Below are 22,665 nucleotides of genomic sequence, written 5' to 3'. Positions count from 1 at the left end.
AACCCTGCCTACCTGCCTCATGACCTCCCAGCTGACACCCACCTTCTCTGCTCCTCTCCCTACTACTTTTGCCCCCTTGTCCTTCCGAATTGTCTTTTCCTCACAAGGTCATCTGGTGGCCAATCTTTGTCTAGTGGACAGTTCTCAGCATCCCACACCCTTGGCAAGAGGGGCGCTATCTCCTTGAACCCCTCTCCTCCCGATCCTGTAGTCTCTCTCCTGGCCCTCCTCCCCCTCACTCTCCTCCTGGTCCCTCAGCCGCTCCTTGTGCTGTTCTCAGGGGCCCAGCACAGCCTCTTCTAATGCCTCGTCTCCCGTCTCATGGCTCCACTGATCCGTCTCGTGTGTCTGTTTCCCAGTCTCCACCTGCAGCCCAGAACTACCCTAAGCCATATCAGGTCCCATGGCTGTATCAGCCTTGACATGTCCACAGCTGAGCTCATCTCCCTCCAGCCTGGTCCTCCTCTCATGTCCCCTCTCATTCACCCACTCATTCATTTATTCATTCTACCAACATTTATTGAGTCCCTACCACATAGCATCATCACCCCCAATCCAGAAGCTATATTGGTGAGTAGAACGGACAGGCTCTGCCTCCATGGAGACTTTGGTCAGGTGTGTAGCACCTGGATCCCTCCTGGTCACCCAGCACGGGCATCTTAGAACTCCTCGCTCCCTGCGTCCAACCATCCCTGAGCCCCGACTATTCCACCTCCTAATCCTGTCCATGTTTTTCTCTCCATCCTATGTTCATCATCCCCTGGATTATGGTCTTCCTGTCTTTTGCTTCGGCAACAGCCCCCTAACTGGCCTCCCTGCCTCCAGTTTCTCCTGCCAATCTGTTCTCCACACAGCCACCAATGGGATCTTTCTACAAGCCAAATTAGACACTGCCACCTCCCTGCTTTAAACTCTTCCATGGCTCCCCATGACCCTCAGCAGAGAATTTATGATCTTGGCCTGGTTTCCAAGGTTTTCAAGATCTGACAAGTTTGGGCCCCTGATGACCTCTGAGGGCTCATCTAACCTGGGTCTAACCCCGCCTGCACTTACCCCAAGCCTGGAACGTTCCAAGCTGTCTCCTGCCTCCATGCCTTTGCACATGCTGTTTCACTGTCTACCTGACAAACTCATGCTTCAAGACTCAGCTCAAAAGTTACCACCTCCTAGCAGCCTTCCCTGCCCTCCCTGGACAAACTGAAGTCCTTTCTCCTCTGTTTGCTAAAAGGGCCTTTCTCAACCACACACCAGTAGTTGTCAATTGACATGTCCTTCCTCCTCTAGATCAGGGATTTGCAGACTTTTTCTTTGAAAGGCCAGATAGTAAATATATCAGGCTTCGCACTGTGTCACCACTACTCAATTCTGCTGTTGTATTGCAAAAGCAATCATAGACAATATGTAGACAGATGAGCTTGGCCGTGTTCCAATCAAACTTTTTTTATTTAGAGACATTGAAATTCATGTAATTTTCATGTCATGAAATATCATTCTTTTGATTATTCTCTCCATCCATTTGAAAGTGTAAAAACCATTCTTAGCTGACCAGTCATGGCAAAACAGGCTGTGGGCTGGGTTTGGTCATCATATGTCAACGCCTGTTCTGCTCTAGGTCAGGGATTCTTGATTAATTTTTCTGTGCATCAGAATCCCCTGGAGGGCTTGTGAAAAGGTTCCTGAGCCCCTCCCCAGAGTTTCTGATTGAGTAGGTCTAAGAGGGTGGCAGGGGGAGGCAGGGCAGATAATTTGCACTTCTCCCGAGTTCCCTGGTGCTGCTAGTGGGAACCACAGCTTTGGTCATGGAAAGCACATCCTCTGCCCCCCTGGTTCTGTTTGTCTCTGTGCAGCCCCAGCAAGCACAGAGTAAGGAACACAATCGGCACTTAAATGTCTATTGGATGAATGGCCAGATGTAGAGACAAGAGTCAGGAGATAAAGGACGAAAGTCTGACTCAGATCTAGGGCAAGTCGCCGGAGCCTCACCTTTCTCCTCTGTCAATGACGAGACTAATAACCTACCTCACAGGGCTGCTAGAGGACCCAGCCAGATCCACGGGAATGGGATTTGCAGACTGCACATCACGAGGCCCCACCCGGGAGGAGGGAGACGGGGATCGGTGGAGAGGAGGGATGCGCTCTCAAGCCATGGAGGCCCCGCCCAGGCTGGCCACTCACCTCCTGCATGAGGTTGCGCAGGAAGATGGCCTTCTGCCGCAGCGGGTCATGCACCAGCCCGTCCGAGAAGAAGATCATGCCCTGTGGGAAGTTGTGCTGGGACAGCCACGACACCACCCGCTGCTTCTGCATGTCCGGCCGTCCCGTGATGTAAAGGATCATGTAGCCCAGGTCCTGCCAGTGCCTGGCGAGACGGCATTAGAAGGGTCCAGCCCTGCCCAGTGCAGGCCACCTGATGCCCAGAAGCCTGCCCTGCCCGCAGCTGCCCTCCTGAGACGTCAGAGGGACGAGTCTGAGGCATGCTAGGAAGAACAAGGGGGACCCCGAATCCCCTCTCCGGGTTGAGCCCTGGACATCTCCCCTGGATCAGGCCTGCAGATGCTGCAGGCCCATATCCAGACTCATCTCCTCACCCCTGCCCCCTCTGCTCACAGCCGCTTCAGAGCCAGAGACAGGCACCTTTCATTCTTTCCTGTTCCCTGTGCCTCCCTCCCTCCTCCTCCTCCTCCTCCAGGAAGAAAGCCTTTCGCTTTCACCAGGCCAGACTCTTTACCCGCTCCCCCAGCCCTCTCACTTCAGCCCTGCTTCTCATCCTTAGCTCAGGCCCCATCTCTCTCCTGGGCCACTACAAAAGCCTCCTGGGCGGCCTCTTTCCCTCTGCCCCCACTCCTACCCACATCTAACCTGAGCCCTGTAACCCTGGACAGATTACTCAACCCTCCCCAACCTCCCAGGGTTTCAGTTTCCCCTTCTGTAAAATGGGCATAATAATAGGAACTACCCCATAAGGTTGTCCTAAAGACAGAAGGAATTAATCCCAAACATGCAGAGCGAGGTGGTGTGCTTGGTGTGGCTGGCTTTATTATTATCCCCTGCAGCGTTTCCATGGTGATTTCTGTATATCGCAAATCTAACCCCAGCACTCCTTTGTCCAACAGCATCTCCGGCTCCCCAGCACCCTGAGGTAGAGCCTCAAGGCCGCTCTCTGCCTCTGTGGCCATGTCCCTGCTCTGCCTTTGCAAATGGGATCTCCCCAGCCCACCCAGAGCTGCTTTGCTGCCCCCTGAACAAGCCCTTGGCTCTCCTGCTGCACAGCGCTCCCCTAGACAGCCCTTATGGCTCCATCTCCTGATCTTCCCATCTTCCATCTTTCAAGACCCCCCTTCCTCCAGGAAGCCTTCCCTGCTTCCCAAGCAGGATCAGCCTCTTTCCTCTGTGCTCTCACAGCGCAGTGGGATAGCTCTGGTTGGCTGGACTTCACACAGAATCCTGGCTGCAAGATGTCAGGTAAGCCCAGACCTGGTTGGACACCTTTATGGCACCTGCCACCAGAACTGGCTAACAGAGCTGGGGAGTTCTAAACCTGGATGATGATCTGAGGGATCTGGGGATGCTCTACACAAACGCAGGGGTGCAGGGATCACCCCTAGGGATCCTGGTTAGTTCTGATGTGGGGCCCAGTGATGTGTTTATGAAAAGGGGAGTTTCTGATGACTGTCGAGGTTTGGAGAGCACCATGTGGCCCCTGGAGCCCATGGAAGGCAGTGGGAGGACCACGGACCCCCAGAGAGGAAGGACCACAACCTCCCTCCCCTGCAGTGGGAGGGGCCGTGACGCAGGAGGGATTTGTGGTAACAGCAACAAACGACCTAGCCCTACAAGGGGGAGGCTGGCCCCCTGAAATGGGCTTCAGCCTGTCTAGGCCTGTTCCTATGGAGCTGCTGGGCATCTTGAGGGCAGCAGTCTCTCGGGAGCCCAGAAGCCAGACCCATCTTCTCTCCCCAAAACCATCACTGTTACTGGGGTGAGGCAGGGCAGTCTCCAGCCCCCAAGAACTTCCAGTGCTTGGCATCTGTCCTACTCTTGAGGTTCTGATCACTTGGAGTCCTGGGTTACAGTTTCTCATGCCTGTGACTTATTTTCCCCACCAGACTCTGAGTTTCCTCCAACTTAAGAGCTCACTCTGCATCAGAGCCCAGCACACAGCCTGGCCACAGTGGGCCTCGGAAAGTGGTGGATGCATGCATGAATGGAGAGAGGGAGGCAGGGAGGGAAGGAAGGAGGGAAGGAGAGAGGGAGGGAAGAAGGAAAAAAGGAAGGAATTGAGGGAGGAAGGAAGAGAGGAAGAAACAGACAAGCTGAGGTCTAGAAAGCAGCAGAAATTTTCCCAAGGACACTCAGTAAATTACTATTGGAGGTAAAGCCAGGGCTTCTCAGATCGCAGCCCCAGAGACCAATAGAATTCCTAGAGCAAATCAGAAAAACAACATATTTCCCACAGGGCTGCTGGCTGCTGCCCCCCAGGGAGATATAGCCCTCGTGGAAGGTGGTACTCACCGGACAACGTCCACTGCACCCGGCCGGACCTTGGGGTCGCTTCCCATGATAGACACGCTGGCCGCAAAGGACCCATCAATGCTGAACACAACGCACTCCATGCCCCGGGGCAACACCGTGAGGTAGCTCATGGCACAGGTCTGGTCGCCCCTGAAAGAAACCTGCCTGTGGTCAGCCGTGAGGTCAGGGTCAGACATTAGCCGGAAGCCAGAGGTCAGCCTGTAGCTGCAGTCAGAGCTCAGTCTGGGTCAAGGTCAGAGAGCACCTGGGTGGCATCTCCTGATGCCACGGCTGGCAACCTCTCCCATCCACCTCTGTCCATGCAGACAGAGATGGGGGCCCACAAAGAACCCCAAGGACCCCATCTTCTAGACAGGCCTGGCTGGAAATGAGAGAAACCACCCTGAGAATGGCCCCTGGGTCTTACCTGACGACCATCTTCACAGGATAGACGCCGACCCCCAGGCGCCGGGGCCGCGGCACATTGTATGTGATGCGACCGCTGCTGTTGGTGATCTCTGTGTCCAGGTGTACCCAGCGGCCTGAGGACGGCTCTGCCATTACTAGGATGTCCACCTGTGGTAGTGAAGGGGGTCAGGGGACTCCCTGAAGGCTGAGGGGCTACAGGCTTGGCAGAGCGGCTGGGCGGGGGGGATCTCTGGGCTGAGGTCCCTGCCTGACATTCCCTGGCTCCTGCCACCCTGGCTCCTCATTTGTCCTTGGATACTCTGAGCCCATCCTTTCCTCCTTGCTCGTCCTTCCCGGCCCGCCCAAGCAGGTGGGTGGATCCTGGCCCTGTGCTTCCACCCCAGGCAGCTCGGCCCTCTTGACACCCTCACCCCACATGCCATGTGGCTCCATGAGGCACCTGGTGCACGTGGACTGGCTGAGGAGGGGAGGCCCAGCCCCGGGTACCTTCTCTCCAGTCAAAGCCACCATGTCGAGGGGCCCGTACATGAACCGCCCCACCAGGACCTGGGGGCCATCTTCAGCAGCAATCACATCGTTGGCCCGGTGATTAGCCGTGACATTCTGGAAGGACAGAAAGAAGCTGGCTCAGCCCTTACAAGGGAGGCTCAACCTTGCTTTATCATTGCAGTGTTCCTCAGACTGGCTGGAGGCATATCAGCCTGCGGAATCCTATCTCTCTACTAACTTCTGCTAGAGTTTCAGAGATGTGTTCCCAGGGAATCGTGTGAGAAAAACAGACCATGAGTCCCCCAAACGCTGTCTTCAAGGCACACAGGGCTTCCTGCCATTGTATGTTCTCTGCTTTTGTTTTTTTGTTTGTTTTGTTTTTTGTTTTTTGTTTTTGAGATGGAGTTTTGCTCTTGTTGCCCAGGCTGGAGTGCAATGGCACAATCTTGGCTCACTGCAACCTCCACCTCCCGGGTTCAAGTGGTTCTCCTGCCTCAGCCTCCCGAGTAGCTGAGATTACAGGCATGTGCCTCCACACCTGGCTAATTTCATATTTTTAGTAGAGACAGGGTTTCTCCATGTTGATCAGGCTGGTCTTGAACTCCTAACCTCAGGTGATCCACCAGCCTCGGACTCCCAAAGTGCTGGGATTATAGGTGTGAGCCACTGCACCCGGCCTGTTCTCTGCTTTTGACTCTGCTCGGCCCTGAGGGGACAACTGGCCTCACAGCCTGTCCTTATCTTCTGGATCCCTGGGCTGGGAACTGCCTGGTCACTTTTGGTTCTTTCTTCTACATCACAGCTCACATCCAACAGATAATTACTATCTGTCTTTTTTTTTTTTTTTTAAGATAAAATTTCAAATGCACAAGCGTAGAGAGAGAGAGAGAAGAGTGTAACAAAGCCTCGTGTTCCCGGCACCTGCTCCCCCACTTAGCAATGAACTCATGGCCATCCCGGTTTCATTCTTCCCTTGCCCAGTTCCCCAGCCTCAGCCCCAGCCCCACCGGGATTATCCTGGAGCAATCCTGGATGCTGCATTATTTTATCTGTGACTGTCTCAACCTCCCTATTCTTCTGGTTTCAGTTCATTCTGCAGCCTGTGTTGGCCCCGACCAGCCCCCACTCCCAGCCTGGCTTCCAAGACCCCAGTCTCTCAATCTAGTGACCACTCCTTTACCGTGCTGGCCACATCTTCATCTTTCTCACAGCCACATTGCCGGGATGCTGCTAACAGCTTCCTAATGGAGCTCCTTACTCAAAGGCAGTCCCTGCAACAGATCCTCTGTCTTTAGAAAGCACAGATCTATTAACACCCTCCCGGGCTCACCAGTGCCCTCTGGGTAGAGTCCAGAACCTGAGCTTAGCTTTCCAAGGCTTGCCTGAATGACCTCTTCAGTCTGTCTCCTGCTGCTCCCCATCCACACCTTCTGGTCCTTTCTGCCAGGCTCTGCAGCAGCCTCCAGGCCTTTGCTCACACCGCTGCCCCGCCCCCCACACTGGCTCTAGGTGCCATCCCTGGCCCTGGCCCTCTTCCCCCACATTCCAGCCCATTCGCTATGACTAGACTCAGCGTCATCATCACCAAGAAACACTCCTCGGACCCCTCAAAGACATGTTCTCAATCTCCTTTCAATTCCCACGTATTTTAATTCAATCCAACAAATATCTGCAGACACCTCATCTGCATGGGGTCCCTGAGATAAACTGGTCATGGGCCCTGCCCTGGAGACACTCAGCCAAGTAGGGGACGCAGGCCCCCTTACAGGTGCACTGTCAGGGGGGAGGGAGCAGCTGGTTCATGAATATGAGCACCTGAAAAGATCTGGCATCCCTAGTCATTAGAGAAATGCAATCAAAACCACAATGAAATACCCCGTCACACCCACCAGGATGACTAGAATCAAACAGACAGATAATAACAGAGGTTGCTGAAGATGCGGAGAAATCAGAATCCTCATACATTGCAGTGGGAATGTGAAATGGTACAGTCACTGTGGAAAACAGTCTGGCAGTTCCCTATATGATTAAACATAGAGTTACCATTTGATCCAGAAATTGCACTTCTAGGCATCTACCTGAGAGAAATGAAAACACAGGAGAAATGAAAAACACAAAAACTTATACACGGACGTTCATAGCAGCATTATTCATAGTAGCCAAAAGGTGAAAACACCAGCCTGGCCAACATGGCGAAACTCCATCTCTACTAAAAATACAAAAAAAAGAAAAAAAAAAAATTAGCCGGACGTGGTAGTGAACACCTGTAATCCCAGCTACTCGGGAGGCTGAGGCAGAAGAATCACTTGAACCAGGGATAGGAGGTTACAGTGAGTTGAGATTGCACCACTGCACTCCAGCCTGGGTGACAGAGCAAGACTCCGTCTCAAAAAAAAAAAAAAAACAAGTGAAAACAACCCAAATGTCCATCAGGTAGTGAATGGATAAGCAAAACGTAGCATCTGCATACAGCGGAATATTATTCAACCTCAGAAAGGAATTTCTGACACAGCGACCACGTGGATGAACCTTGAAGACAGTGTGCTAAGTGAAAGAAGCCAGACACAAATGGTCACATATTACATCATTTCATCGAAATGAAATGTCCAGAATAGGCAAATCTGCAGGCACAGAAAGTCGATTACTGATTGCCTGGGGCAACTGAGGGAGTGTCAGCTAAAGGGTACAGAGCTTCTTTTTGGAGGTTATGAAAAAGCTCTAAAAGTGACCATGGTAATGGTTGCACACATCTGTGAATATACGAAAATCCACTGAATTGTACTATCTAAATGGGTAAATTATAGGATATGTGGATTTTATCTCAATAAATATGTTTATCAAAAAAGAGTTGGTTCATGAAGGATTGATCTCCTTCTACCTTTTAGGATTGTTCTTGGGGTCCATGTCTGGTCTTTTCACCAGACTGGAGGTGCCTACCATAGCAATGGTTGTGCCTGTACAACCCTATGCTCCATTCTCTAGCAGAATAACTGAGACAGAGTAGGCACTGATGATCGTTTGCTGAGTGAATAAATAAATGTATGCACCTCAAACTCCTATTCATCCTTCAATACCCCACAGAGGAGCCTCTTCAGAGAAGCCTTGAATGATTTACCCTGACAATCCTTCTTTCCATCTTTATCTTAATCTGTCCCTTCCTCTACCAAATATCACACCAGGCCATACTCAATGGTAAGTGACTGAGATCCAGGACTCTTTGTGATTCAAGTCCACATCTACCGTAGCCTGGCATATAGCAATTGCTCCATAACTGGTATCTCCTCACCAACCCTAGTGTCTTGGACTCCTGCCCTCAGGGCTCCTGTGGAACCAGGCCATGGGGAAGCAACTCACAGACCCTTGCAGCTGCAGTGCCTGGGCTTCATCTGAGTGTGAGCCCCAGCCTGTTTGGGTGCTGAGCTCTGAGGGCAAATTGAAGCGCTTACCTCCCATGCGGATGCCCCAGCCCCCAGGCCAGCCCCACCTCCTGGAGGACGCAGTCCCAGCCACATGTGAACTGAGCATGCACGCACCCTCAGCTTGACCTGAGTCCGCTTACGAAGCCACTTCTCCCGGGGGTTGGTGGGACTCAGTGCTGCGGGGTCCAGGCGGGCGCTCTCCTTGATGTTCATGCTCTCATAGCGCATCACCTGGCCAAGAATCGAGCAGGGCCCCAGTCAGGTCTTCCGGCTTCTCTGCTTCCCTCCCAGGGTGTCAGCGCCCACCAGCTTGTGGCCAGCTGAGCCCTGCCCCTGCAACCCCCCAACCTCACAGCCTGGAACCGTCAGGAGGCTGCAGACCCTGGAACCCATGTCCCTGCATTCCTGTCCTGATAGCTGGGGCCAGAGCAGTCTCCCAGTTGGCTCCCTTCCTGAGAGAAGTCTCTGCCCCTCTGTGCCCAAACCTGGCAGCCACCTCTGTCTGTCCCCACTCCCTGCCCTCCCCCTGTTACAACAAGGTGGCCCTTCCTTAAGGCTGGCTTGAGTCCTGATCCCAGCCCCTCCTCGCTTCTTGAGGACATTGCTCCAGCCATGCTCCCCTCCTAATCCCGCAGCACTGATTAGACTCCCTCTGCTAGATCACGCTCCTTAGCATTCAAATACTTGTAATATTGCCCATCTTAAAAAATACTCTCTCGGACTCATGCCTCTCCAGTGACCGCCAGGTCCCTGCTGTCCCTCACAGCAGCACTCACAGAGGACTTGGCCCATACACCACCACCCCTTCCTCACCTGCCCCCCGACTCCACCCACTCCAGTCAGGGCCCTTGTCCATCACTCTACGGAAGCCATTCTTGCCACGGCCCCAGTGACTCCCACCCCGCCTATCTCGGGGTCCTCTCCCTACACTGTCTGGGTCCTCCAACCTCAGGGATGTCCTCTTCTCTCCTTCAGCGGCTTCTCCTCCTCTCCCCCGGGGAGCCCCACGACTCACCTCTGAACCTCCCTCTCTGTAGGAGCCCCCTTAGTCTGGCACTCATCACCAGTTTTAAATGCCGTCCAAGCTCTGATGACACCCACATTTTTATCTGGCATCCGGACGTCTTCTCTAAGTTCCAGACTCCCCTACTCCCCTTCCATCCCAGCAGCTGAGAGGCAGTTCATACTTCACATACCCAGACCCGTGGTGGATGTGCCACGTGGGGCACAGGTTTGGGCTGGAGCACCCTGGCCTGGATGCCACCGGGCTGGGGACCCACTTCCAGCCCAGCACACTCTCTCCTACCCCCAAGTACCTACAAACAAAACTCACTTTCCTCTGGCCCCTGCCCAGCCCTGCTCTTCCGCAGGTGCAGGACATGGCACCACCTTAGTCACTCAAGTGGGAAACAGGACCTACTGGGCTCCCCTCTTTCTCCTACAATGCAGACAGCTGCTGCAAGCGCTCTCACCGTAATGCAAATCTTGCCACTCTGTGGCACTGTGGCACCTCCACCCCCTGTCCTAGTCCAAGCCTCTTCTCTAAGTTGGGCCCCTGCACTGGCCTCACAAGAGGCCTCATGGTTCCTCTCCTGCCATGAAAACAGCAGCCTCAGCCTCAGGGTTTCCTTCAAAAAACACAAGTCAGTTGCTATTTCTTCCTTGCTCACAGCCCTGTAATGGCTTCCCATTGAACCCAATATAAAACCATACCCCTGACCTTGGCCATCACGGCTGTTCATAACATCATGACCCAGACCAGCTGCTCAGACTCCCTCCTCACCAGGCTCTCCTTTGGGCACCGGCCTTTCTGCTTTACCTTCTGTTTTGCAGACGAGGACATTGAGACCCAGTGGGGAGTGGGAACTGAATACTCTAGTCTCCAAGTTGAAACACTGGGACACTCTCCTACGTAGTTGATACTTAATTTTCTAGAATGTACCATACTGTCAGCCACCCAGGAGCCAACGTCTTTATGAAGCCCGTTCTCTGGTCATGTCACTCCCCACTCACGTAGGTGCCCCAATGCCTTCCCCATGCTCTTAGGATCAAGACCAAAAGCTGAACAGCATCTGCAAGAACAGCCTCCTCTCCAGCTGGAGAAGGGCGGTACCCCCTCGGGGTGGCTGCGGGCAGGCCCGCGACTGTGGCAGCGGTACCTGTCTCAGGATGAAGGCCACCACGTCCGTGGACTCCCAGTAGCTGGCGTGGAAGAGGTGGGGCAGGGCCACAGTGGGAAAGGCCGTGAGGACATCAGGGCAGTACAGGGCATAGTCGATCCTCTTGGTTCCCCACCACTTGGCTGTGACTGTGGGTTGGAGAGGAAGGTGAGGATGCGTGGCCGGCCCGGGGTGTCACCCGAGGGGCAGCGGGGTCTCCCATTGCACAGACTGATGGTGGATGCCCCACGTGGGGCACAGGTTTGGGCTGGAGCACCCTGGCCTGGAGGAGTCCTGGGGAATGCACTGCTCTTCCTCCTTCCTTCTCAAAACCCACCAGCCCTCCCCTAAGATGTGCGTACCAAGCCCGTGCCCAGGAAGGAGGGCCAGATCCACAGAGACGTCCACAGTCTCACCCAGGGCTGCCGCTCAGTGGCAGTTCCCAGTGGGCTCTGCCTGAAGTTGGGGCTGAGTCTATGTCTGGAATGTTCAGGGCTTCCTTAATGGTCAGAGGTCAGAGCACTGCCTGGGGTCAGAGGTCACGGCTCTGTTTGAGGTCAAAGCTCAGACCCTGTCAGGGATCAGGGGTCACTCCTCTCTTCAAGGTCAGAGCTCTGATTTGAGGCAGGGTCAGAGTTCAGGGCTCTGTCCAGGGTCAGAGGTCAAGGTTCCTCCAAGGTCAGAGCTCAGTTTGGGGCCAGAGTGAGGATTTGGACCGATGCCAGGTCTCCACCAGCAGACGCCCAGCTCTCTAAAGGCAGAAACAGCCCCCAGGACTTCTTTCACCCTCTCCCTACCCCAGGGCCTGCCCTCAGCAGCTCTAGCAGTGACCCAGCAACCACCCAGAGGAAGGTTCCCCTCCCCTGAATCCAGGCAGGGCCCCAAAAGGACCTCACTCACTGCGGGAGGCACCCACGGGTGCCATGCTGTCCGAGGACTCCGAGCTTTCGCTGTGGGAGCTCCCCTCGCTCATCCTCCGTCCTGGGCGCTGGAACCTCGAGGACTGAGGGGGTGAGGCAGGGGCGTCCAGAAGGGGCGGGCTGTCCCGGGAGCTGCCCTCCAGGAAGAGGGGGCTGTGGGTGTGTAGGGCATCGGCTGGAGGGAGAATTTCAAGGTCAGGCTGAGTCATGTGTCTCCAGCAGAGCTGCCCACTCAGTGCCAGCCCCATGCTGGGAGGGAGGCTGGGCACTTGGGGGAGCCAACCCTGGCTCTGCTCACTTGCCAGCCCAGCAGGCACCTGCCCCTCTCACTGTGCCCACCCCACCAGCCCCCTGGGCCTGAACAGACCCCGTTGCCACTGCACATTGCCGCATTTACCTCCTTGCAGCTGTGAGTTATGCAGACACAAGCTAGAGTCCCAGCCATCACCCCTACCCCCAATAAAGCTGCAGAGGGAGTCTCTGGGACACTGCCCCAAAAGCACCAGCTGAGGTCCCAGGAATGAGTCATAGCCATATCCTCTCTTAGCCAACTCCTCCCCTGCACCACAAAGGATTGAGGCTGCCTCTGGAAGGGAATGGGGACTCCAGCCTGAGAGCTAGGATAGCCTCAGGGGAGGGAGGGGAGTCCCCTGACCAAAGAGGGATCCATGGAGGAGGGAGGTTTCCAGCCCAGCCGACCTACTGAAGCCCCAGGCAGGCAGGGATTTGGAAACAAAGGCTCCATTGAATTAGGGGTGAGGAAGGGATGGTTTTTAATCCTGAATCAGCCCCATGCACAGCTCCCCGATCCCTGACGCAAACCTCTGAGCAGGCTTAGGCTAAACTTCCTCAAGTAGGGCGTGGAGCCAAGGCTCCAATTTCCAAGCTGCTGACTGTCCATTACAGGCCTCCCATCGATGACACTCGGTCCATGCCTGGATCACCCCACTTGACCCTGGAGGCCACTGGCTCTTCGCCAAAACACCTGCCCTCGCTCCTGCTGTTCTCCCCACCTAGAAGATCTCATTCCTCATCCTCTAGCTCTTCTCCATCTGTCCAAATGCATCTCCCCTGTCTGGACCCTAATCAAAGGCCACCTCTTCCATGAAGCCCACCAGGGTGGCACACTCTCTGCCCTACCCCTCCAGAGTCCAGGCTGGGCACTCATAACTAGATTGGAGCACAGATCCCTGGACCCGCCATCAGGTCTGAAAGCTCAAGTGTTACACCAGCCCTGGCCATAGGAGTGTGTTCAGGAGCCTGTTGGGGGACACAGCCTGGGTCTCTGAACCCCAAGATGCCTCAGATGGAGCAGGTGCTTAGCACAGGTGGGCGACTCTGAAGACAGAGGAGTCGGCTAACCTTCTGTTCTCACAGCCCCTGCTCAGGTGAGTCACCCTACTCACTGAGAGCTTGGAGGGGCTGAATGGGCTGGGGCCCCACCTCCAGCTCAGCACACTCTCTCCCACCCCCAAGAACCTACCGAGGAGGAGGGACTGCCCATCGCCCAGTGGGAACCTCTGGTAGCGAGGCACACTGACAGGTGGCACCAGGTGGAACTTGGGCTCCAGCAGTGGCTCAAGCCGTGAGGCAGAGGGGTCTGCGCAATGGAAGAAGCTGTAGACCTGGCTGCAGGCAGGACGCACCTGGAAGCCTGGGGTGAGTGGGAAGACAGAGGGAAGCCCCTTTCTAGTACCTGCTCCCTGGGCCCTAGGAGGCTCCCTGGAGTGCAGCCTGGAGTAGCCTACTCCCCTCTCAAGAGCCTCCCCGAGGTCCCTGCTCCCCACGGGAACAAAGCCATTATGTTCAGTTTGTCTCCCCACCCAGGAGCGCAGTGACAGGCACCCGGCACTGCAGCCGTGGTGCACAGCTGCCCTTCCCCAATCAGGCTTGCAGCTTTCCTTTCTCTGCGCCTTTGCGCAAACCATCCCTTCTCATTGTGGGCCCTCCCTCCACCATTTCCACGGGGCAACTCTTTTAGATTCTTCCAGTTTTCACTCAGTTACCACCTGACCTAGGAAGCCAACCCAGCTTCCTTCAGGCAGGTCAGCTGCCCCTTCCGCAGGCCTCAAGGCTATAAACACTCAGTTTCTAGGCCTGCTGCTAGAGAGAGTTCCAGGTTTGCCAGAGCTGGTGGAACACTTCTCTCGCTGACCAGCAGGTGTCTCCACTGAGGCCTCCACCTCATCGGCCGGCCTCCCTGTCCTTCTAGAACAGAGAGACTGGACCGTCCAGCATCCAGGGAGCCCTAGGGTTCATTAGTGACACTGAGGGCAGCCATGGAGTTCTGCCTCCTCGCCTCCATTCTGCCACCCACTTTATCTGTTCCATACTGTAGCTTGTCAGTAAGCTTTGGCCAAAAGCATGGATCTGTGGATACCCAAGGTGCCCTGCAGCCTCAGACGGTCTGTACTTCTGTCCTTAGAGTCACAGCTACCCTCCCCACCCCTCACGCCTGCTGGTGCCAATTGCCTGGTGTGTACATTTTAGAGGAGCAGGAAAAGGCATTCGAGGTTGCAGGTATTAGCCGGGCACAGTGGCTCATGCCTGTAATCCCAGCAATTTGGGAGGCCAAAGCGGGTGGATCACTTGAGGTCAGGAGTTCGAGACCAGCCTGGCCAACATGGTGAAACTCCATCTCTACCAAAAATACAAAAATTAGCCAGGCGTCATGGTGGGTGCCTGTAATTCCAGCTACTTGGGAGACTGAGGCAGGAAAATTGCTTTAACCCGGGAGGCGGAGGTTGCAGTGAGCTGAGATCACGCCACTGCACTCCAGCCTGGGCGACAGAGTGAGACTCCATCTCAAAAAAAAAAAAAAAAAAAAGGTTGCAGGTATTGCATGAGCAAAGGCACTTGAGGTGGGCTTGAGGATATGTGGGGGTGGGTGGTGAGACCAACCTGGCAGCCGTGTCTGCCTCAGTACAGGAGAAGGAGAGGGTGGGAGGCAAGAAGTTGAATATTCTGTCTTCTCTTCCCCATAGGGCATGACCACCGGACAATGGGGCCACAAAGCAGCCAGGGGCACTTGACATGGAGAGTGAAATCCATCTGAAGCTGCCTCACCTTCGCCCTGTGTCGGGAGAGAAGCTGCTCCTCTCTCCCTCCTCTACCCCACCCTCTCTCCTCTCTTTCCACCTGTCCCAACTCTGTGACCCTCCCTGCCCCTGTCCCTGACTCCACTGTCTTCATTCTGAGGCCCTGACACGGTGGCCCCAGCCCACACCAACCCTACCGTCCAGCCCAGGTAGCACCGTCCTCCGCATGGCCAGGACCAGGCCCAGCGGCGAGCCGAAGAGGAAGAAGTCGGACACGTCGAAGTCAAAGCGGCCCAGGCTGACCTCAGGGAGCTGCGGCCCCCCGGCCGCCGAGGTCTCAGACTCATCCTTTAGCACGCTGGAGTGGATGCTGCGGAGGGAGGAGGACGCAGGGCAGGGCAGGTCAGGGAAGGACCGAGAATGCGGGAGTGTTCACTCAGCAGCACAGCCTGAATTCTGAGGTGAAATGCCCAACCCTCCATCCGTGGGACGGGGCTGAGAGTCCACGGCTGCACACCACCTACAGTCAGCACTGGCCACCAAGGCCTGGCTGATATTTGGCTAGAAAAGGAATCAACAAACTTTTTCTGCAAAGGGCCAGAGAGTCAACATTTCAGACTTCATGGACCATGCGGTCTCCATTGCATCTAGTTAACTCTGCCATTGCAGCATAAAAGCACCCATGGACAGTGATTAAATATGCATGGCTGGGATCCAATCAAATGTCACTTACAAAAACAGGCTGAGCACCTGGGGCACCTGAGCATCCTACACACTGGCAGGCCTGCCTCGTCATGCTGGCTTTGTGATGGCCACGCTGAGGATTCCTGCACTGTGTACCAGACGAGCCCAGCCTGCCCAACACCCAGCTGGCTAACGTCAGTTCTGTTCTGCTGGGATCAGGGCTTTCATCGTAACTCCTGTTCCAGGCAACCCGCAGACACAGATGCAAACAGCTTGGTCTCCCCACCCCCAGCCCCAGCCCACAGATGAAGCAGAGCTTAAGGAGAAAAATGTGAGACACGCAGAATTCCAACCATTTCCAACCCAGGTGCCTGTTGTCCCAGGAAGAATCCAAGTTACGCTCAGCCACAGACCCAGAGTAGGACGCTGAGAATCAGAAGGAAACCTGGGCACCTCCCTGACCTTCCAGCCAGCATTAGCTACAGCTTAAAGTGAATCGATTAACTGAATGCAAAGCAACTAAACTACTTGAGTCAGAGGAGAACAAACTTTAGAAAGAGCCATTGAAATCATGTGGACGAGTGCCCCACCCTCGGGAGTGAGCGAGTCTGCAAAGTTGAATCCTCAGTCTCCGCACTCCCTCCTGCCTCTCACAGTGTGAGCATCTCACAGTGAGACGATGACTCTGATGTTTAACAATACATATTTCATGTACAGCGTGGTCCCTAAACACACGCCAACTACTTAATTGCCAAAGAAACCACCATCTGTCCCTACACCAGAGGGGAAAGCTGGCTGTGTCAGACCAGCTCCTGGAAGCCTCCAACTTCTCATCGCTCTCCACATTTGGGGCTCTCCTAAAGGATTTTTCAAGGATGAGCCAGGACTGTTGAGATTTTTCACCTTGCAAGCCTCACAAGAAGGTAGCTGCTTTTCTAAAGGATCATCTGTCAGCAGGGCTTTAAACATTCAGAGATTTAAATGTGCAGAGCCTTTGACCTAGTAATTCTTCCTCCAGGAATCAATCCAAATATAATCACCCTAATATACACGTTCATTTTCATGCACAAAGATGTTCACTGTAGGGCTATTTATACTGCTAAGGAATTGGAAACAGCCAAAACGCCTAATTATAGGGATTAAGTAAACTGATATCCATTCATTCGATATTATATTGCCATTAAGAATATTTATCAAGTATTTTTAATTATATCAGGAAAAGATCACAATATAAAGGGTTTTTTTTAAAGTAAAACGATCTTAAAAGCATGTAGAAGGAAACAGTCTCAATGTTAACAGTGAGACTATTGGCTCCCTCTGGGTGGTGAGATGATTATTTTCCAAATGTTGTAATGACCTCATGATACCTATCACTTGGGTAAGGAGGAAGGAGAAAGAAAGGAAGAAGAGAGCTGAGGAGCACAGGAAAAACAAAGAGACATTCCTTCCAATTTGAGTCCAAGTTCAATTAATGTGTAAGCTGAATTAATGTGCAGATAATGTGTTTCACCCATGTTGATTAACATGTGTCTTCTAGAAAGTTAAAGGGTAGACGGTTCTGTAGAGGAGGCTGCTGGCCCACAAACAAAAGTGTGTTGGATTAGAAAGCATGAACTTGGGATAGGGAGACCAGAATGATGATCCCAGCTCTTCCGTCACTGGCTGCGTGACCTCTAGAAAGTTCCTGACCTACTTGGCCCTCTCCTTCCCTATGAGAAATGATAACAACACACACCTCAGGTGACTCACAAAACACAGTTACAGCAGTTATTCCACCAGGTTCTTAAAACCATGCAGCAAAGTAGGCTGGGCAGCATTATCTTTTTGCAGAAGAAAAGCCGAGGCTCAGAAAAAGACAACTGTTCCCAGTCTCTCTGCAAGTCAGAGCAGGGCAGGGACAGGGACCAGGTTCCAGAGTCTCAGTACAGGGCCGACGACGAGTGGCCGTGGTCCCAGCATTTCAGTGCTTATCTATGAGCCCCCATGGAAGGGCCTGGGACATATGACTGGTCACAGCCCTCCCAGCTGACTCTGAGCCAAGGTCTTCTTGCTTCTGGGTGCTTTGACAGAAAGCAAGCAGGGGACAGGGAGGGGCTACCTTGAGAGGAAGGCGTGATGCTGGGTGATGGCCTCGCAGTCATAGGTGGAGGAGTCGCTCTGTTTCCGCGGCAACGGCCTCTTGGGCTCCTCATCCTCCAACCCGCTGGGGATGTCAACATTGCTTTTGCTGAGACGCTTGCTGCTGGCCAGGCTGCAATCCTCCGCCACCGCAACTGGGGTGTCCTTTGGGACCGAACAGGGGACAGGAGAGAAAAAGACTGCTGTCACGGGAGACTCTGGGGCCTTGTCTCCTCCCCCCAAGCACAAACCAACCCCTTCATCCTAAGATGTGAGGGAGGGGCTACCCTTCCTCCAAAAGACACAGGAAGCCACATCACAATCATGGTAGGATTTTGGGCACAGGCTCTCTCCTGCATCCACCGGGATTGACATTCCCACTGGGATGCTGGACGGCTGTCGAAGGGGCCAAATCCAGCTCTCCAGGCCTCAGTTTCCACACCTGTCATAATAATCCCCTGCTACTCTTGTAGAATTATGATGCACTTCTTCTTTTTCTGTTTTTTTTTTCTTTTCTGAAACAGAGTCTCCCTCTGCCACCCAGGCTAGAGTGCAGTGGTGCGATCTTGGCTCACTGAAAACTCCACCTCCTGGGTTCAAGTGATTCTCGTGCCTCAGCCTCCCAAGTAGCTGGGATTACAGGCACACACCACCATGCCCGGCTAATTTTTGTATTTTTAGTAGAGATGGGATTTCACCATGTTGGCCAGGCTAGTCTCAAACTCCTGACCTCAAGTGATCTGCCCACCTCGGCCTCCCAAAGTCCTGGGATTACAGGCGTGAGCCACCGTGCCCAGCCGGATTATGATACACTTCTTTGTAACCTGGATGTCATGGTGCCAACGTGAAGAACCAGCACTCTCTCCCCGAGGGGCAGGCCCTGCTCCTATGGGCATACCCCTCCCGCAGCCCTGCCCCCAGCCGTACCTGGGTGCTGCTGATGCTCCCCTTCCGGCTGCTGCTGGCAGGGCTGTCCCCCGAGGGCCCCGCACTGTAGCAGATGGCATCGAAGGCCAGGAGGCCCCCCACACAGTCCCCAATGAGACACACCTGGAAGAGATGCAGCTGGAACTGCAGGCCTGCCCACTGCTGACCCCTCACCCCCACACCCGGCCACAGCAGCGCTGCCTCCCCACAGGAGAATGAGAAACTCGTCCTTGGGAGGTGTTGAGAGAGCCCGACTGGGAAGCAGTGTGCAAACTGTGGGGGGTCAGGGTTGGCGTTGGCCCAGGCCAGCCCAAGGAAGGGGAGTAGGCTACTCTCAGGGGTCAGAGTTGGGCTAGAGAGCAGCATGGGCTCAGAATCAGAACTCAGACTGTCGGCCTCTGTTTTTCTATCTGTAAAATGAGGGCAAACTCAGAGATCTCAAAAGCCGCCTCGAGCTCAGAGGCTGATTCGAGAACAGCCTGGCCTTGGCCCTTTCAGTAGATTCCAGCCTCTCTCCCAGGCCGGGGCCGGAACAGGGGAGGAGAGAGGAGGAGAGGGCGGGCTGTCCTACCTGCCCACTGAAGCCAATCCCATCAGAGGATTTCAGGAACTCTCTGTAGACCTGGTTGGCTCGCTCGATGACGGTGGCGACAGCATCCTGGTACTGCGGGGAGGAGATGGCCAACAGGGGAAGGGCGGCCAGAGGGACGTGGTCCTGGCTGCTACTGAGGCAGCCCTCATCGTGGCTGTAGGGGTTCAGGCTGCAGACAGGGGGCCCAAGGTGAGCCCAGCCAGGATCGGGCAGGTTGGCAGGTTTGGGGCTGAGGATCAGGCAGAAGAGAGCACATACTGGCCAGGAATTGGGCTCCAGGGACCCTTCAGGAAGACCCAGGCAGGAGCCTGGTGACACAGAGCACAGGCAGCGTGGGGAGGAGAGGGGAAGAGGATTCAAGCCTACACTGACTCCCTGTGTGTCCTTCCCGTGCTGGCCGTGGGTGTGGGCCCTGGGGTCCCTGTGACTGCAGTCTCTATTGCCCTCTTCTGCATGGCCCCAAAGGACACCCCAATCAGAGGAAGAAGTCAGCTGAGGAGCCAGCTAGTGTGGAACAGGTGGGAACATATCATCACGGCAGACTTCCTGGAGGAGGTGGGGCTTGAACTAGGCCTCAAGAAAGGCTTTGGACAAGCTGAGAAAGGAGGACAGAGGGCATGCCAGGCTTGGGGTTCACATGTTGGCCACAGCTTGGAGCTGGGCACATGGCTGCAGACATGATGTTGTGTTCATTGCATCACTGGGAGAAGATCAGAGCTTTCATCAGCTTTGCAGAAAGTTCTGTGACCCTAGAGGGGGCTAAGAGCCTGCCCAGCAGTGTCCAGCCAGCAGACTGTCCAGACTTTGCATTGGCACCCTCAACTCCCTACCTTCCCACTAGGAAATACCCCCCTCTCTGGGCAGCTCAGACTCACCTGAGACCAGTGCCTCCGAGTCACCTACCCCCACCTCTGCTTCTGTTCCCTGGGGCTTCCGACCCAGATGCACTGTTGGACCTGGCTGATCAGGAAGGACCCTAGAGGGAGGCTGGGAACTCTCCACCCCTGCCCAGAGCCTGCCCTTCCCCCTTAGCCCAAGCTCAGGCTGATGGAACCCAATGCAGATCCCACTAGGACTCGACAGAATCTGGGGCAGGTGACAGGGCTCGAGCACCCTCAGCAGGTGGCAGAGTCCTCGTGGTGTACAAGGCTGGCCCTGTCAGCCATTCCTCATCTCCAAAGAACACAAATTAGAGGAAGCAGGCCTCGATTGCAGCCGGAGAGATTTCAATTAGCTGAGAAAGAGCTCCCTCCCAGCCGTGATTACGGGGTGATGAATGGCCCTGGCAAGGAGCTGCCTGGGGGAGAACTAAGCTCCCTCCCGCTGGCCCCGCGAATGAATGGCCGGGCCATCCGTCTTCCTGGAGATAGGGGTGACCCAGCTCTGGAGGTCAGATGTCCTGGGGACAGGTAGAGGGGTTACTGAGACGGATGATGAACTAGCACAGTGAAGTCCTGGACTATCAGAGTGACAAGGGAACATGCTGCGCCACCAGCTCAGCGGTGAGCAGGTGTCAAAGATGCAGATTCCGGGGAACCTCCCTCCTGAATCAGCCACTGCCGAGGGGAGGCCTGGATATCTCGCAGTTTAACAAGAATCACACCAGGGAGTTGGGCAATTAGCCAGATTGCAGAATTACGGACCTAATCTTCCTTCCTTCCAACTCTGATTGAGATCTGCCTGCAATTCCTGTTGGTGTCCAAGGAACGCAGATAAATCAGAGTCTCTGACTTTCCCCCAATCCCGAGGGGGTAAAGGAAGGCCCAGGGAAGGGAAGGTGCTTGCCCGTGCTCTCTCCTGACTGGCTGGAAGCTCCAGGGCAGGGGACTTTGGCCCTCCCGGCACTGAGCCCTCCTCAGAGCCACATCTGGCTGAGAACATTGGCTCCCATTCTCCTGGGGAATCCGGAGTGCGGTGTGCCCCACACGCCTGGCACCCTGCTGGGGACCTCTTCCCACCCTCCCCAGCTCCAGAGCCCCGGGGTATGAGGGCCCTGCCTGTGGGCTGGGCTCTGCAGCAGCCCCAAGTCTCTGGCGGGGTCCTGTAAGGGGGAGAGGCAGAACAGAGGTGCAGAGGCCTCCCTCCTGCCCCTGACTGAAAGTTCCCAGCTTCCAGCTGCCAGCCCCAGTGATCTGCCAAATGCCTATCGGATTTGGGCCCTGCAGGCGTTTGGGTCATTTTTTGCACATATGACTGCTGAGAATCCAGGTATCCACCCGGCCCCAGGCACCTACCTTTAGCTAGTTCAACAGGAGAGGCAGGAGGGGAGCACTGCAGCCCTCAGTGCCTGGAGCAGTGGGTGGAGCTCCCAGAGGCCCCATACCCTGGAGGTCCCCTCAGTTTGTCCCCCACACCTACCAGGGCCCACAGTGGGCAAGGATGTGCCAGCGTCAGCAGTGAGCAAGCTGCCCAGCGCTCAACCAGCCCTTCTGTGCACACATCCTTCCCTCCTTTCTCCCCACCAGCTGGGTTCCCTGCTGCGAGTTGGAAGTCTCCCTCCCCAGCCCACTCTCCACCTGCAGAGAGAGCCCCTCTTCCAGCCAGGAGGAAGATGATGTGAGTCATGGCTAGCATCCCCGAGGCTGGCATCCCCACAGTTAGCATCCCCAAGGCTGGCATCCGCATGGCTAGTATCCCTGAGACTAGCATCCCCATGGCTAGCATCTCCAAGGCTGGCATCCCCATGGCTGGATCCCCACAGCTAGTATCCCCAAGGCTGGCATCCCCATGGCTGGATCCCTAAGGCTGGCATCCCTATGGCTAGTGTCCCCAAGGTTGGCATCCCCATAGCTAGTATCCCTGAGGCTAGTATCCCCATGGCTAGATCCCCACAGCTGGCATCCCCAAGGCTGGCATCCCCAAGGTTAGCATCCCCAAGGCTGGCATTCCCAAGGCTGGCATCCCTATGTGCTTTCTACATTCTGGACACTGTGTTGAGTGCTTCACACACATTAGCACACAGACTCTTCACAGCCACCCTGAGAGGTTATTTACTATGGCTACCTTCATTGTATAGATTAGGAACAAGGAGAGGTTAAACACCTTCCCCCGACCACACAGCCAGGACTCAAATCCAGGCGTCCTGAGAGCCCACACACCTAGCCGTGGTACACAAACCCAAAAGTCACTCCTCCAGGAAGTCCTCTCTGGCCTTTCTCAGAGAGCCCACAGTGCCCTGTTCCTCCTCCATCAGAGCACTGTGATATTATGAAGTAGATAGATAGATCAGATAGATAGATAGATAGATAGATGATAGATAGATAGATAGATAGATAGATAGATAGATAGATAGATAGATAATGGATGCATAGAGTGATGGGGATGGATGGACGGATGGATGGATGGATGGATGAATAGATAAATAGAATAGAATGATAG

The 22,665-nt window shown here is 54.8% G+C and overlaps 1 protein-coding gene across 3 annotated transcripts in view; it reads right to left on the bottom strand.

Moving 5' to 3' along the window:
* Nucleotides 1-22,665, bottom strand: part of PITPNM3 (PITPNM family member 3) — a 105,687-nt gene that overhangs the window by 7,880 nt on the left and 75,142 nt on the right. For 2 of the 3 annotated variants that reach the window (XM_030800411.1, XM_030800410.1), the window contains exons 7-18: nt 19,267-19,456; nt 18,696-18,818; nt 17,749-17,933; nt 15,164-15,336; nt 13,412-13,582; nt 11,909-12,103; nt 11,009-11,157; nt 8,964-9,080; nt 5,428-5,544; nt 4,940-5,088; nt 4,513-4,662; nt 2,176-2,359 (exon numbers count right to left, since the gene is read on the bottom strand). In XM_030800411.1, coding sequence (XP_030656271.1) covers nt 2,176-2,359; nt 4,513-4,662; nt 4,940-5,088; nt 5,428-5,544; nt 8,964-9,080; nt 11,009-11,157; nt 11,909-12,103; nt 13,412-13,582; nt 15,164-15,336; nt 17,749-17,933; nt 18,696-18,818; nt 19,267-19,456 — 1,903 coding nt within the window. The remainder of the gene's footprint in view (nt 1-2,175; nt 2,360-4,512; nt 4,663-4,939; nt 5,089-5,427; nt 5,545-8,963; nt 9,081-11,008; nt 11,158-11,908; nt 12,104-13,411; nt 13,583-15,163; nt 15,337-17,748; nt 17,934-18,695; nt 18,819-19,266; nt 19,457-22,665) is intronic. The other variant, XM_030800412.1, reaches the window with a different exon arrangement.

This window comes from Nomascus leucogenys, chromosome 19 (assembly GCF_006542625.1).
Source record: "Nomascus leucogenys isolate Asia chromosome 19, Asia_NLE_v1, whole genome shotgun sequence".
NCBI classification, from domain to species: domain Eukaryota; kingdom Metazoa; phylum Chordata; class Mammalia; order Primates; family Hylobatidae; genus Nomascus; species Nomascus leucogenys.
This window is presented reverse-complemented; position numbering and strand designations above follow the sequence as displayed.